This window comes from Galeopterus variegatus, unplaced genomic scaffold, assembly GCF_000696425.1.
Source record: "Galeopterus variegatus unplaced genomic scaffold, G_variegatus-3.0.2 Scaffold13873, whole genome shotgun sequence".
NCBI classification, from domain to species: Eukaryota; Metazoa; Chordata; class Mammalia; order Dermoptera; family Cynocephalidae; genus Galeopterus; species Galeopterus variegatus.
This window is the reverse complement of record NW_007739984.1, coordinates 7,095-21,896: the sequence shown is the minus strand read 5'-3', so window position 1 is coordinate 21,896 and position 14,802 is coordinate 7,095. Positions and strand designations below refer to the sequence as shown.

The 14,802-nt window shown below is 46.4% G+C and overlaps 2 protein-coding genes across 2 annotated transcripts; both read right to left on the bottom strand.

Annotated features, from left to right (window-relative positions):
* Positions 1 to 952: 952 nt before the first annotated feature.
* WFDC5 (WAP four-disulfide core domain 5) lies at positions 953 to 6,681 on the bottom strand. Its single transcript, XM_008563515.1, has 4 exons — positions 6,600 to 6,681; positions 1,648 to 1,788; positions 1,407 to 1,547; positions 953 to 1,037 (listed from the first exon to the last, which is right to left on the bottom strand). The coding sequence occupies exons 1-4, from the start codon at positions 6,679 to 6,681 to the stop codon at positions 1,033 to 1,035; spliced, it is 369 nt and encodes a 122-aa protein (XP_008561737.1). The 3' UTR covers positions 953 to 1,032.
* A 4,557-nt stretch (positions 6,682 to 11,238) lies between these two features.
* WFDC12 (WAP four-disulfide core domain 12) lies at positions 11,239 to 11,599 on the bottom strand. The gene is given in 3 exon segments (XM_008563518.1): positions 11,239 to 11,291; positions 11,337 to 11,418; positions 11,420 to 11,599. Coding segments are annotated over 3 exon segments (315 nt in total).
* Between the last annotated feature and the right edge of the window lie 3,203 nt (positions 11,600 to 14,802).

Below are 14,802 nucleotides of genomic sequence, written 5' to 3'. Positions count from 1 at the left end.
GAGGGAGGTAAAGTCCAACGGCGGAGACAGACCCACCCCAATAATGACATCCAGTGTTGCTCAAGCAACACTTCCTCAAATGTGGGGCAATTTGAAATGATCTTAGGGTGTACCTGGATGCAACATTATATATAACATCAACTCTTGCGGTGAGGAAGTTATTCTCTTTTCAATCCTTCTGATTCCACCAGGGGGATAGTCTCAGTTTAGAGATCTGTGTCTTTAACATCTCTTTAACCCTTATTAGTCTCCATTAAGTAAAACAGAGACAGAGAGTAGACTTCAGGCTCAGTCTTGGCAGGAGGCCGTATCTAGCTAGAACTTAATAACATTATTTAATATCATTTAATCTGCCACGATTTACTTTAATGGAACTGAGCTGTTCTCATTGCATTTGTTTTCACTATTACATTCTATTTGTGGCAAGTGATCTTGCTTATCCCACTTGTAATAGTGATATCGTTTTCTTTTGAAATAAATTTATTTATATACAAAAGTGAGTCATTTACAGAGAACATTAAGTCAACAGTAGTGCAGACCACATGAAACATATCGCGGTGCTATCTTGCAGGTATGGTGAAAATCGTGAAAGGGTATGTGAGGGACTGATGTTTGGAGGACTGTGCTAGAACACACCTGCTGGGGGCTGGGCCACCAGAGGGCGGGTTAGGGTGCCATAAAGAGAGGCCTGCCTGAATTAGGCAGTTGAGGCAGAGGAAACAGCATGGACAGGAGAGACGTGAATGTGGGTGTTAGGAAGGGTGGGAAGCGCAGTGTGGCAGTGGTACAGGGCACTGGGGTGACAAACAGGAGTTCCTCTGAGGTCAGGCCGTGGACCATGACTCCCAGGAGGAGAAAGCAGGGGTGGATGGGTTGCAGGGAAGTGACAGCAAATCAGTGTTCAAGTGTTCATCAGAAGGTTGGAACTGCAGCTGGCAGCAATAGTACTGTCTGGGTGGCAGGGTCCTGGGATCCCCACTGTCAACTCTTCCTGCTTGGAGGAGGCGCAGAGCCATGGATCCTGAACCAGAGTTAGTCTGAGGAGAGAGAAAGAAAAGGTTAATTCCCTCCCACAATAGGGTCTGGGTTCCAGGCCCTTAACAGGCCAGCCCTGGTCGCTACTAAGACAGGACTCTCCAGACTCCTTCAAAAGGTCAAACTGAAGCCCACAGCAGTTTAGGAGTGTGGTCCAGGTGACATGGCAAGTTCCGTAAGAGAATCAAGGATCACCAGTTCCTCCGCCATCCAAAAGGACCCCTCCAACCCCTGCCCTCATCCCCAGTTCTGGCCATGGGAGGCCCTGGTTTCTGGGGAGGTATTCTATTAAGCTTGTAGAACTGGAAGGAAATCTTGGAGCTGGGGCTTAGGGAGGAAAGGCACCTGCTAGATGTACCCAGGAGCCATACCTCTGGCAGGATCTCGGCAGTCTCGACCGCAGGCGCCGTGACAGCACCGCTTCTGGCCTGAGCAGTCTGAGTCCTTGTGACACAGGTGATTCATGGGGCTGAGGCATTGAAGTAGGTCCTTGGGGCAGCTGCCCAGCTTTACTGCAACACAGGGGTCTGGATGAGCCCTGCCCATGCATGTCAGCCCTGAGGCTTGGGACTTGGGGCTTTGGTAGTCAACTAGGTGGTGGGGAGCACTTACCTGAGACCCTGGGGATGCACTGGCGAAAGCAAGCTCGGTGGCAGCACTTCATGGTTGAGGGACACTGTCTGTCTTCCAGGCACTGGTCGGGAACTGAGAGGAGGCAGGGCCCATCATCTGGCGGGCAGCCCCCTGATTTCTCTGTAAGAGACCCCCCCCAAATCTTGTAGCTGGAGGCAGCTCAGGGTTATGTAGCAAGTGCTGACCTGGGAATCACAGATCTGAATTCTCCATCCCTTACTTCTTGCCTGTCCTTTTGTAAGCTTTTCTTTCCTTCTTTCTTTTACAATTCCAAGCCCCAGTTTTCTGTCTGAGAAATGGGAGGCTGGACTCCCTCTTTCTAGAGCAGGCTTGAGACTCAGATGGCATAACAGGATAGGAAAAAATGAGGTTCAAAATCTCCACTGTGGCCAATAAAGCCTGTTCTGGCCCCTGTCCATCTTTCTGGCCTCATCTTCTGTCCCTCCTTCCACTTGGTGGCTCCTGATCTGCTCTAAGCCCCTTCTTTGCAGGGCTCTTGCTTTGGCTATGCCCTTTGCCTGGTGCTCTCTCCTGCACTCCATTCACCTGGTCAGCCCATTAGGTCTCAATTGAAACAGCACATCCTCAGAAGACCCTACTGCTCTGACCCCACATTAACTAGGTCAGCCTCCACCCCAGCCCCATATACTCCCAAAGAGCCTTTCCTTCAGAACTGGTGACTCTGTGCCTGTTTGTGCATCTCTCGCTTGGCTGGATGCTACGCGGATACACATCCGCCTGCCTTGCTCACTGTTAGTCCGTATCATGGCACTTGGTGCACAACCCTGGAGGCTCAGGGACTACTATTTGAAAGAAAGGATTTTGAAGTGAGAGCCAGCGTTGCATGCGTGTCAGTTGTTGCCAGCCTGGTGTGTTGTCACACAGACATAGTCGGCCCCATCTGCATTGTTGTGCTTGTCATTGTTGCAACTGGCACAGATTCGTATTCAGGTATTAACTCCATCTCCTCTGAACAGCTACAGAATGGTTTGTCCTGGAGCTTACCTAACCACTTCTCTTGTTTGGATTTTGCCATTTCCAGATTTCACACAGAAGGCTGGAAAGCAGTATGTTCCTCTATTTAGAGGAAGAAACCAAGGCCTGAAAGGGGCAATACTTGCCTAGACCCACACAGGTCTGGGCTAGGACTCCCAGGCCAAACTCTGACCTTCCAACTCTCTACTCCGGTGGCCTTACCCTCCTTCCACTTGGTGGCTCCTGATCTGCTCTAAGCCCCTTCTTTGCAGGGCTCTTGCTTTGGCTATGCCCTTTGCCTGGTGCTCTCTCCTGCACTCCATTCACCTGGTCAGCCCATTAGGTCTCAATTGAAACAGCACATCCTCAGAAGACCCTACTGCTCTGACCCCACATTAACTAGGTCAGCCTCCACCCCAGCCCCATATACTCCCAAAGAGCCTTTCCTTCAGAACTGGTGACTCTGTGCCTGTTTGTGCATCTCTCGCTTGGCTGGATGCTACGCGGATACACATCCGCCTGCCTTGCTCACTGTTAGTCCGTATCATGGCACTTGGTGCACAACCCTGGAGGCTCAGGGACTACTATTTGAAAGAAAGGATTTTGAAGTGAGAGCCAGCGTTGCATGCGTGTCAGTTGTTGCCAGCCTGGTGTGTTGTCACACAGACATAGTCGACCCCATCTGCATTGTTGTGCTTGTCATTGTTGCAACTGGCACAGATTCGTATTCGGGTATTAACTCCATCTCCTCTGAACAGCTACAGAATGGTTTGTCCTGGAGCTTACCTAACCACTTCTCTTGTTTGGATTTTGCCATTTCCAGATTTCACACAGAAGGCTGGAAAGCAGTATGTTCCTCTATTTAGAGGAAGAAACCAAGGCCTGAAAGGGGCAATACTTGCCTAGACCCACACAGGTCTGGGCTAGGACTCCCAGGCCAAACTCTGACCTTCCAACTCTCTACTCCGGTGGCCTTAGAGCCATAGGGATGTGGCTGGTCCCAGGGCTTTAATTCAATCTGGCATCAGAGAAAAGGTCCAGGAGTCCCCGGTGGCAGCTGGATCCAGTGCTGCGACTTTACCTCTGTGTTCACCCAAAGCCCCCTTCCCCAGACGCTGGCTGCACACATAATAGGCACCTTGCTTATTCGGTAAGTGGCAGCTGGATCCAGTGCTGCGACTTTACCTCTGTGTTCACCCAAAGCCCCCTTCCCCAGATGCTGGCTGCACACATAATAGGCACCTTGCTTATTCGGTAAGTGCTCAAAGTCAACTTAAGTTGTAAGATTGGATTGGTTTAAATTGAGTTGCTGCCCCCTGCTGGACAAAGAGGGGCTGAGCCTGTGAGGGAAAATCTACTCTGATTAGCCTCTACAGGGGAGTTGTGGGGCTTGGTAGGTGGTATGTGGGGCCCTGGGAGACTGTCTGAGTCCGGGATTTAGCCCTGAACTCACACGCCAAAGCCAGAGCTGCTTAGGCCTGAAAGAGAGAACCAAATAGAGCTGCCTGAACTCAAAGCATGGAAGCAGGAGCTCCTGGTGGGCTGGAGTGGAGCAGGTGGGTCAGGTGGCAGAGGCAGGGAGAGCTTCTGTGGGAGGGGCCAGGGCTGAGCCTCCAGGAAAAGACAGATAGCGAATAGGAGTGAGAGTTGGCATTTCAAGTGGAGAGAACCGTGACTGGCACAGTGTGCAGTTGGGAATAAAAGCCTAGAATGTGCAGATACAGTATGAGAGGTCTGGGTGGTCACACTCACTCTGTCCGCCTGCCTTTCCTAAACTTCCCTCCAAGTCCAGGTTCCCACTCACAGACACATGCATAGAGACACAGTCATGCACACACAGATGGTCATCCAGATGCGTGCACCACGGATGTGTAGACTCAGAAAGAATCATACACAGACATGGCTAAATATATATATTTATACACACAGACGTAGATCCACATACAGTCAAATATACAAGTGCACTTAGATCTACACACTCAATTAGCTATAGGCTTAACCATATGAAATTGCTGAGAGTCAACTTTTTTTGATCTACAAAAATAGCAATTTTATGTGGTTCAACCTAATTCATACACACACATACATTTATAAATGTCCATACATACTTAAATATATGTGTATGTATATATAAGCACTGGCAGTCATGTGTACACATAAACTGAGACATATACATATAGTCAAATATACAAGCATACTATCGTATATACATGCCTACACACATAGATACATACGCACGTAATTACACATATACTCAGACATACTAAGTCATGTATATAGATATATAGCATGTGTGTGTGAACAAAGAGATATATGCACAGAGCTACACAGACACAGATATATTCCCAATGCCATATAACCACTGAAAACATTTAATTAGGAACTTCCTGTTTGTAAAGAGCTGTATTCCAGGCTCCTTTTATCAGAGACACCCAGGCATTTCAGTGGGGGCCAGGGGTGTCATAAACAGAGATGGCTGGACTTCCACAGGCAGCAAACTGAGACTTCCCTTACCTCGACCTTGTCACCTTCTTCCATTGTCTGAAATTCTACTGAGAGCCAGACAGAGACATCTCATGGAGGAGAAATCAGGGAAGGACAGGATGCAGTGAACTGGGGCTGGGGCAGAGACAAGCTTGTCACCTGGCTCAGGTTCTGCTAGCTAGTGCTAGTTTTTGCTTTGGAGCTGCTGGACTGAGTATTGGGGTGTGTCCTCTTAGTACCTCCAGTAGCTCCCCAAATCACTCACATGCTGCATTTACTGTATGCCAGGCTCTTATTCCTCAAGACATAATTTACTCCTGAGAGAGAGGCATGAGACTCCATTTTACAAGGAGTAAGTTGGGAGGTGAGTCTTTCTGATTTCAAAGACCTACACTCAAATGCCACCTTTGACACTAACTCAGAGTTGGTCTTTGGCACTGGGAAAGTGGTTTCCCATTATGCCTCCATTTTCCTTATCTGCAAAATGGGGATAAAAATAGTCCTGACCTCACTGCATTGCAGTGAGGAGTTATGTGGCGATGGTGCATGAATCACAGCCAACACAGGGTCTGGCCTTGAAACTTACTAGCATCCTTCCTTCCTCGGCCTATGGAGGAGGGGGACCTGTCCACATTACTGTCCCCTTCCTGCAAGGCAGGGCCAGGGCTGCGCAGGTGAATGTAGGTCAGCGAGTTCTAGTCCCAGAAGGGGAAGGAGGTGGAAGCCTCACCCATGTCAGGAAGTACCTGTCTGGCCAATCCAACAACCCTCCTTCACCTGTCAACAAGCCCAGCCTTGTCAGGAGTGGGAATGGGGACAGTAGGAGGTGGGGGAGAGAAGAGAGATAGGGACAGAATTTCCTCCCGACAGATACCAGATCCCAGAAGCCACATCCCCTGCTCAACTCCCAAGTCCTTTCCACAGATTGGGCTAAGGTCTGGAGGGGGCCAGAGAAGGCTCATCCTCGTGGTCATATGGATCCAGAGATCCAGTCACACCACCAAATGGCAGACATGGACAAGTTCCCTCCGCCATACCCAGAGCCATACCAGAGACACACATGTACACACATGTATGGGCACATGAGCTCAGACATGCATGTATGTAGCCATTCCTAAGCGTATGTGTGGCAGACAGAGATTTACACAGACAAACAGGCACAGAGACATGCATATAGAGAGAGACAGGCACACACACCCACACACAGGCACGGACAAGCACTGAGAAACTGGCAGAAAGACATTTACAGACATAGATGCTGGCAGGTGGACAGGTACAAAGATGCACAACCAAAAATGCACGCTCCTGGAAGCACTAAGAAGCAGGCATACACACACACACACACACACACACACACACACACACACACACACACACACACAGAGTATTACCTGCTTCCCCCACATCCACACTCTCTCCGGAGAGGTAAAAACCACCTGGTCCCTGCAGCAGAGGGATCTACTCACACTCACCTCCCTTCTTCCGGCCCAAGGCAGCAGGCAGCTGGCTCGCCAAAGCTAGGAGGGCCCCGAGGAGGAGGATCCAGACTCTCATATTTCTGCCACTGGAATCTAATAAGGTCAGGGCCCAGGGGCCCCCAAATTAATACCTGCAGCCCCAGGGAGGCCAGAGCATCTGAATCAAGGGAGCAAGGAGAGGGAGTGGATGGAATGGCACCGTCTGCCTCCTCTAGGTCCCACCCTGCCCTGGGGCCTGAGTGCAAGGGGCACTTGTGCAAGAACTGAAGACAGGGCGTCGGCAGGTCCTGCATGTTGGCACCTTGGATCCAGTCCTGCCTGTATTGCTGACTTGGGCTGTGATCCTAGGCAACCCTTGTTCCTCTTTGGGCCTTGGTTTTTCTCATCTGTATACAGGGTGAATGTTGTTGAGTCAGATACTTGCTTTCCTGGCTAAGATCTTAAAGCCCCAGCAATGTCTTAGGCAGGGGATAGAAGTCAGCTCTGAATGGCAAGAGGGGTTGGTAGAGTTCTAGGAAGGGAGACAGCATTGGGTTTAGAGTCAGAGCTCCCTGCCAGAGAAGACTGGTCCCGGCTGGCATAGTGAGTGAGGCCAGCCCCGGCCTCTCCTCGTGAGCCTCTGTGGATAGGTGGGACAGAGACAGTCCTGCCTCTGGTGAGGTCACCTGCACTGGTGTCTGGAAGAACTGCCCTCTGCCTGGGGCTCGCTTAGCTGTCGGGGTGGATAGTGCATGGCTTCTGGTGTGAGTTAGTTCGCTGGCCACAGCAGATGTAGGAGGCCACTGGGACCCCTTCCCTTGCCCCGAGAGATCTTGAGCAAAAATATTATCTCATCCAGGGCCACCGTGCTAGATTTCACATCTGTGATGTTGGCTCCATGGCACCTGGTGGAAGAGAGGTGGCTGAGGCTTGGCGTCCTAAGGGGCTCCAAAGAGAAACATAGTACTCCATCAGCACTGGAGGAGCAAGTCCCTCCTCCCAGCCCTTCCATTCGAAAGATGAGGAAACTGTGAGCAGAGATGGGAGGGGACTGGCTCAAGGACACACAGCTAATTCCTGACTAAGATGGGACTTCTGCCATTGCCTCTCCATCATCCCCATTCAGTTCCTGGGCCTCGAAAGCTGGACAATATTTCATCTGACCTTGAGAAAAGAAGGTGACATTCCAGGGCTTGTCTCACTCACTGATTCCAGTCCAGGACAGCCCTTATAGTCAGGAAGTTCTTCCTTAGGTTTAACTTGAATCCCTCATGCTGTCTTCTAAGCTCTCGGGAAAAGAGGCATCCTGTCTTCTATGATCTGATGTTGCTTCTGGAATACTGACACCTGCTTAGCAGCTTTATTTTGGAGGAAACATTTAATGGGCTGGTTTTTATTTCCTGACAAATTACATATATTCATTGAAGAAATGTTTTTCCAATTAAGATTATTCTGCATTTTCCTGGGCTATGAAATGTTCTCTAAATATCATGCGGGAGCGCCACCGCGCTCCCAAGCGGCACACTGTAGCAGTGCGCCACTGGGCCGGCCCTAGGTCTTCAATTTTTCACTTTCATAAATAAAGCTGCGATAATCTTTGTGCATACACTTTAAGGTCATATTTTCCCCAAACTCTGTTTTCTAAGAGTAAATTTGTCAAAGTAGAAATGGTAAGTCAAAGGGCATGATCGCTTTTCCAGGCTTTGGATATATCTGGTTAAACTGCATTTCAGAAAGGAAGTGAGAGAGTGTATGAGAGTTTCCAACTGCTCCACACTGACTTTTTTTTGTTTTTTGATCTGTTGGTTTTTGTTTGCCCAGCATCTCTTACTTTGGTGGAGCCTTCAACTCCTGTAATTCTGGTTGCCTGCCAATCACCAGGTACTTCTCCTACCACAGATGAGTGCACTTGACCCAGGTTAGAGGCACAGGACTCTTCCCCCACCCCAACATCCATTTGAGTCCTGAATAGGGAAGGCAGTGCTCTAAAGAGAACAGTCCAAAATTTAGTTTTTTCATTTATATTTTCTCCCTTCATTTTTATGCTGAAAAAAGCCAGTTTTTTTTTGTTGTTGTTGTTGTCTTTTTTTTTTAGACATGACTGGTAAGGGGATCTTAACCCTGAAATTTAGTTTTTTCATTTATATTTTCTCCCTTCATTTTTATGCTGAAAAAAGCCAGTTTTTGTTGTTGTTGTTGTTGTTGTTGTCTTTTTTTTTTAGACATGACTGGTAAGGGGATCTTAACCCTGGAGTTGGTGTTGTCAGCACCACACTCTCCCAAGTGAGCTAACCGGCCATCCCTATATAGGGATCCTAACCTGTGGCCTTGGTGTTGTCAGCACCACAGTCTCCCGAGTGAGCCACGGGCCAGCCCTAAAAAAAGCCTTTTGACTGTGATGCCAGATAAATATTTACTGTATTTACTTATAGTAAATCTTTTGGTGATTTTTGAAAAACATGTTAATTCTTTCATTCATCTGAAATTTATCTTGGCATAGGGTGTGAGATAGGAAATGACTTTTTTTCCTAAGTTTTTAATCAATTGTCCCATTATCATTTAGTGAACAATTCAAACTTTGCCATTAATTGGAAATTAAAACTTTATCAAAAACTCAAGTCTTATGTGTAACAGGAGCTGTTTCTAGGTTTCCTGTTCTTTTCCTTTGACTGTTTATTCCTGTGCCTGTACCGCTGTTGTAGTTGATGTAGCTTCCAGACGTGTTTTAGTGACTGGTGGTATCTATTATCCTTCATTAATCTACATTTAAAATTTTCTATGTCACAAGAATTCATTCTTCCATATGAACTTAATGATCATTTTGTTAAATTCTAAGAATAAATCCACTGTTTTTTATCATAAAAATTTTATCATAAAAAATTTCAAAAATACAAAAAAGAACAGCAAGTACTTTTATGAAGCCCAATGTACCCATCATCCAGATTTAACAATAAACATTTACAAAATGTCTGTCATGTATATTCCCATCACACTTTTGGCTGAAGTAAAAAAGTAAATCCAATACATATTATATCTTACCCTTAAGTCCTTCAGTATGCATCTCTAAGAAATACGGACATTCTCACATAATCACAATACCATCGTCACACCTATCAAAATTTATAGTAACTTATTAACATCATTTAACAGTCTATTTGTATCCTATTTTTCTTATTGTCTCAAAATGACTTTGTACAGTTGTTTGAATCAGAATTCCAACAAGGTGCACATGTTGCATTGGTTGCAAGTGTCTGAAGTTTGTTTCATTCTAGAACAATCCCTGCAACTCCTTTACCTCCTCCTTCCCTCTCCTCCTTCCCTCTCCTCCTCCTTCATGCTATTTACTTGTTGCACAGAACAGACTGTTCTTTAGAATGTCCCGCATTGCTCCCCTGTGATATCTTTCAACCTCTCTGTCCTTTGTATTTCTCATAGACAAACATTAGCTCTAGAGGCTTGTTGAGGTTCAAGCTCAGCGTCCTGGCAAGAACCCTTCACAGGTAATGGTGTGTGCATTGTGTCGCCTCGCCTCCAAAGGACCCATTTTTAGTGTTGTGAAGACAGATTGATGTGATTTAGGTAGTGTGTCCTTCCATTGTAAACTTGTGTTTTCCCACTTACAAACAGCATACATAAATACACCAGGGGCTGACGCTATGGTGACCTGTAAATATTCAGAAGGTGTGATCGTTGCCTGAATACATTATTGAATTAGGGTTTACAAAATACTACAGGCTTTGATTTTAACTATATTTCAGGTACAAATTATGCTGGTGAAGATGGACATCTTTACCTTGTGGAGGCTTCCTGTTTTGGGAATAGCATATTGTTTAAAAACCTTTTTTATTGTGGAAAATTTCAGTTTATTTATCCAGATCTTTTTAAATGTCATTTAGTAACATATTATAGGCTTTTTTTCCCAGAAAATTTCTGTACATTTTCTAGATACGTTTATTTGTAGGCATTTTATATTTTGTATAGTTTGATAATGTTGAATTGGATTTTTTAAAATTATTATTACATTGTCTTATTTGGTTTGGACTGCTATAACAAATTGCCATAGGCTGGATAGCTTATAAGCAACAAGCATTTAATTCTCACAGCTCTGGACGCTGGGAAGTCCAAGATAAAGGCGGCAGCATATTCAGCATCCTTTGACGGCCTGTTTCTGGTCTCCGACAGCACCTTCTAGCTGTGTCCTCACATGGCCAAAGGACAAGGCAGCTCCCTGGGGTCTCTTTTATAAGTGCACTGACCCCATTCATGGGTGCTCCATTCATGAGGGTAGGGGAGGCATACTGGGCAGAGAAGGAAAAGCCAGCCCTTGGGATTTGGGCTCTTTGAGACTCTTCCCTGTCTTTGGGGAAAAGAACATCAGGACAGATTTCCTTCGGGTTGCCCATTTCTTCTTCCACATTCCGAGTTTCAGGACTCTCAGGGACAGGTGCCAGGTTAGAGTGACTCCCAGAGGTAGAAAAGACACAGCATCATCTCTGAGGACACTTGGTGGAAGGGGATGGGCACAGAGGCCCGAGCTCCCATACTGGCTTTGGGGATGACCTTGACGCATCTTCACCCTCCTTTTCTCCTTTGTACAATGGAGCTGTACAGACCAGCTGGTCTCTGAGGGCCCTGTCAGCTGTAACCACTCTCCCTACTCCTCGGTGAAAGACTGATTCCCTTGTGCTTTCATGGGGCAGATAGAGGCTGGGGAAGCCAGAGCACCACGCCTGGGGAACAGAGGCTCCTTACCTCCATTTAGTTTATTCACAGGAATCACATACCTGAAGCCACAGTTCAGGTAAAAACATTTCTTTTGCCCCAAACAGTCCTTTGTCTGTGTGACACTGGGGCAGATTGGACTTGATGTGGCCTATGCAGTCGGCTAGGCAAATTTCCACCTTCTCTTCACCCGGTGGAGGAGGCCATGGGGTGCGAGAGTACTCCAGCTCTGCCCACAGCCCAGCGCATCCCTCGGGGCCTCTCCCCAGCCCAGCCCCACCCAGGTCCACCATTATCCACTCTAGCCCCCTGCGACTCCTTCCCCAGCCGCTTGGCCACAAAAAATGAGGAAAACTGTTAAGGACCAAGAAGTTGCCAGACCTTATGTTGCCAGAAAGGTGCTCAGCAGGGAACTGAGGCCCAGCTTGGCTTTAGAGTGTCCCTGCTGGGTGGGCCAGTGGCGGGGCTGAAGGTTCATCCAAGGCTGGGGAGGGCTGCGCTTCCTGAGATCTGTCGGGAAATGTTCACAGTTTCTGGGGAGGAACTTGGGGCTGTCCCCATGGTCTCCTTAAACAAACATCTAGGAGCTGATCTTCTTTCATCGCCTTCAGGAGAAGACCTGATTGACTATTAGGCACCATCAGGACTAAACTATCTTATGGAAGAAGGAAAAGTAGCACAGAAAGGGAAAGAAATCACTCAAGGTCCACAGCCTGGCAGTGGCAGAGCCAGACTTCTTAATTCAACTCCACGGTGTTCTCTGCTAAGCCCTCTTCACATGTGCCTCACCCCAGACCAAGATCTTCACTCTACTGTGCTGCCCTGGACTTGTCCCCCATTCTCTTCTCATGTGAGGGGAGAATCTGAATAGCAGTGCTCAAAATGTCCTGGTTTCACGTACATTCATTTTTTTCTAGCACTGTCTGCTCCTAACTCTGCCAATCTTATCTGGCACGGAGGAAAGCAGATCTTGGACCTGTCACCAAATGTGGAACTTTGCAAGTGGCTTCACCTTTCTAAGCCTCGGTTTCTTCATTCATAAAATAGGTGTAATAATTGTACCTCTTTCATGGAATTCCCTCCCCACCCCACCCCACCCCCCCAAAACACAAAAAAACCCAAACCACCCAGCATCTCTATCTGTCACCTTGGACTCCCTCATGTCCCCTCCCTCCAGGATTTTGACTCCATTCTCTAGATTCTTGGATTTGGATTTCTTTTGGAAGTAGAGACATGAACATGGGTGCTTGTGTGTGTCACCTTGAGGCCAGGCTTTTGAAGTCCTTTCTCTGAATTAGCATGAAAGAGAGGAAAGTCCTTCCTTTCGGAAAAGATGAAAATGCAAGCCCAGGAGCTCCAGATGTCTGGTCCAGATGTCCTGGTAAGAAAGGACCAGCTTAGGCACCTTTCTGCCTATGCTAGTCTGAGTTGGATTTCTGGAATTTGCTACCAGGAATCCTGAGAAAGACAGAGATTTGGGATTGGGGCATTCTGTATCCTAAAGTGTGGAAAGAGCTGAGTTAAGTTTGAGTGGCGGCAGGGAGGATCCCTCCACTCCAGGAAGACAGCCAACTCTTATTAGGTGGTGAATCATTGGTTGCAATCTTGTCAGCTGTATCCTTGGGCCCACACCATTTGTGTATCAGGGCTGGAGTCTGGGGAGTTAAAGAGCAAAGGCCAGAATGTTGGAGTGTCTTGGGTATTTTTCTCTTCCAGCTTTTCATTATGGACTTTAAAAATATACAGAAAAGTTGAAAGAACAGAACAATGACACCTGTACAGGTACACAGATTATATTTAACGATTATTAATATTCTGGGATATCTATATCTATATTTGTTGAAACATTTGAAACTAAATTGCAGTCATTATGTCCCCTATTCCTAAATATGTCAGCATGCAAATTCTAAGAATAAGGACATTCTCCAGCATAACCACAAAACCCTTATCATACTTGAGAAAATTGATAAGTCTGGTATGTCATCTTCCTTGGGTTGAATGTCCTCCCAAAACTTAATCCCACTGTAACTGTGGAGGGTGGAAAATCCTATTATGGTAATTGAAAGGTGGGGGCTTGAAGAGGTGATTAGATTGTAGGACCAGGAAAGGTGGGGGCTTGAAGAGATGATTAGATTGTAGGACCATGCCATAATGAATGGATTAAAAATGGTGGTCATGGGCATGGGTCTGAGGGTTTTACAAAGAGAGTGAATGAGGAGGTTAGTCGCTAATCTCTCTGCTCAGCCATTTTCACAATGTGATATCCTCCCGTCACTGTTGCCACCACCAAGGTCTTCACCAAATGTGTTTCCTGGAGACTTCCCAGACTCCAAAACTGTAAGCAATGTTTCATTTTTTTTTTAAACATATCATCCAGTTTCAGGTACTTTATTATAAGCAGCAGAAATGGACTAATACATCATCTAATAGCTAGTTTATATTTAAGTTTCCCCAATTGTCTCCCAAATGTCATTTGTAGCTGATTTTTGATGCTACTTCTTCAAAGTAATTTACAGTAAAGTAAATTCTCCATATGAAATAATGTAATAAACATTCTATACCCTTTGAAAAAGAATAAATAAGCACCTATGAACCTATACATCTAGAATAGAATATTACCATCATTGCTCCCTGAGGAAACTACTGTTTTAGTCCATTTTGTGTTGCTATGACAGAAATACCTGAGACTGGGTGATTTATAAAGAAGAGAGGTTTATTTGGCTTACGATTCTGGGACAGTTGCACCTGGCATGGGCCTCAGGCTGCTTCTACTCATGGCGGAAAAGTGGCAGCATCTGGTGGGTACACGCAGATCACATGGTGAGTGGAAGCGAGGGGGGGAGGGGGGAAGAGAGAGAGAGAGAGAGAGAGGAGAGAGAGAAAGAGAGAGAGAGAGAGGGAGAGGCACCAAGGTCTTCACCAAATGTGTTTCCTGGAGACTTCCCAGACTCCAAAACTGTAAGCAATAAGTTTCATTTTTTTTTTAAACATATCATCCAGTTTCAGGTACTTTATTATAAGCAGCAGAAATGGACTAATACATCATCTAATAGCTAGTTTATATTTAAGTTTCCCCAATTGTCTCCCAAATGTCATTTGTAGCTGATTTTTGATGCTACTTCTTCAAAGTAATTTACAGTAAAGTAAATTCTCCATATGAAATAATGTAATAAACATTCTATACCCTTTGAAAAAGAATAAATAAGCACCTATGAACCTATACATCTAGAATAGAATATTACCATCATTGCTCCCTGAGGAAACTACTGTTTTAGTCCATTTTGTGTTGCTATGACAGAAATACCTGAGACTGGGTGATTTATAAAGAAGAGAGGTTTATTTGGCTTACGATTCTGGGACAGTTGCACCTGGCATGGGCCTCAGGCTGCTTCTACTCATGGCGGAAAAGTGGCAGCATCTGGTGGGTACACGCAGATCACAAAAAGAGTGGAAGCGAGGGGAGGAGGGGGGAAGAGAGAGAGAGAGAGAGAGAGAG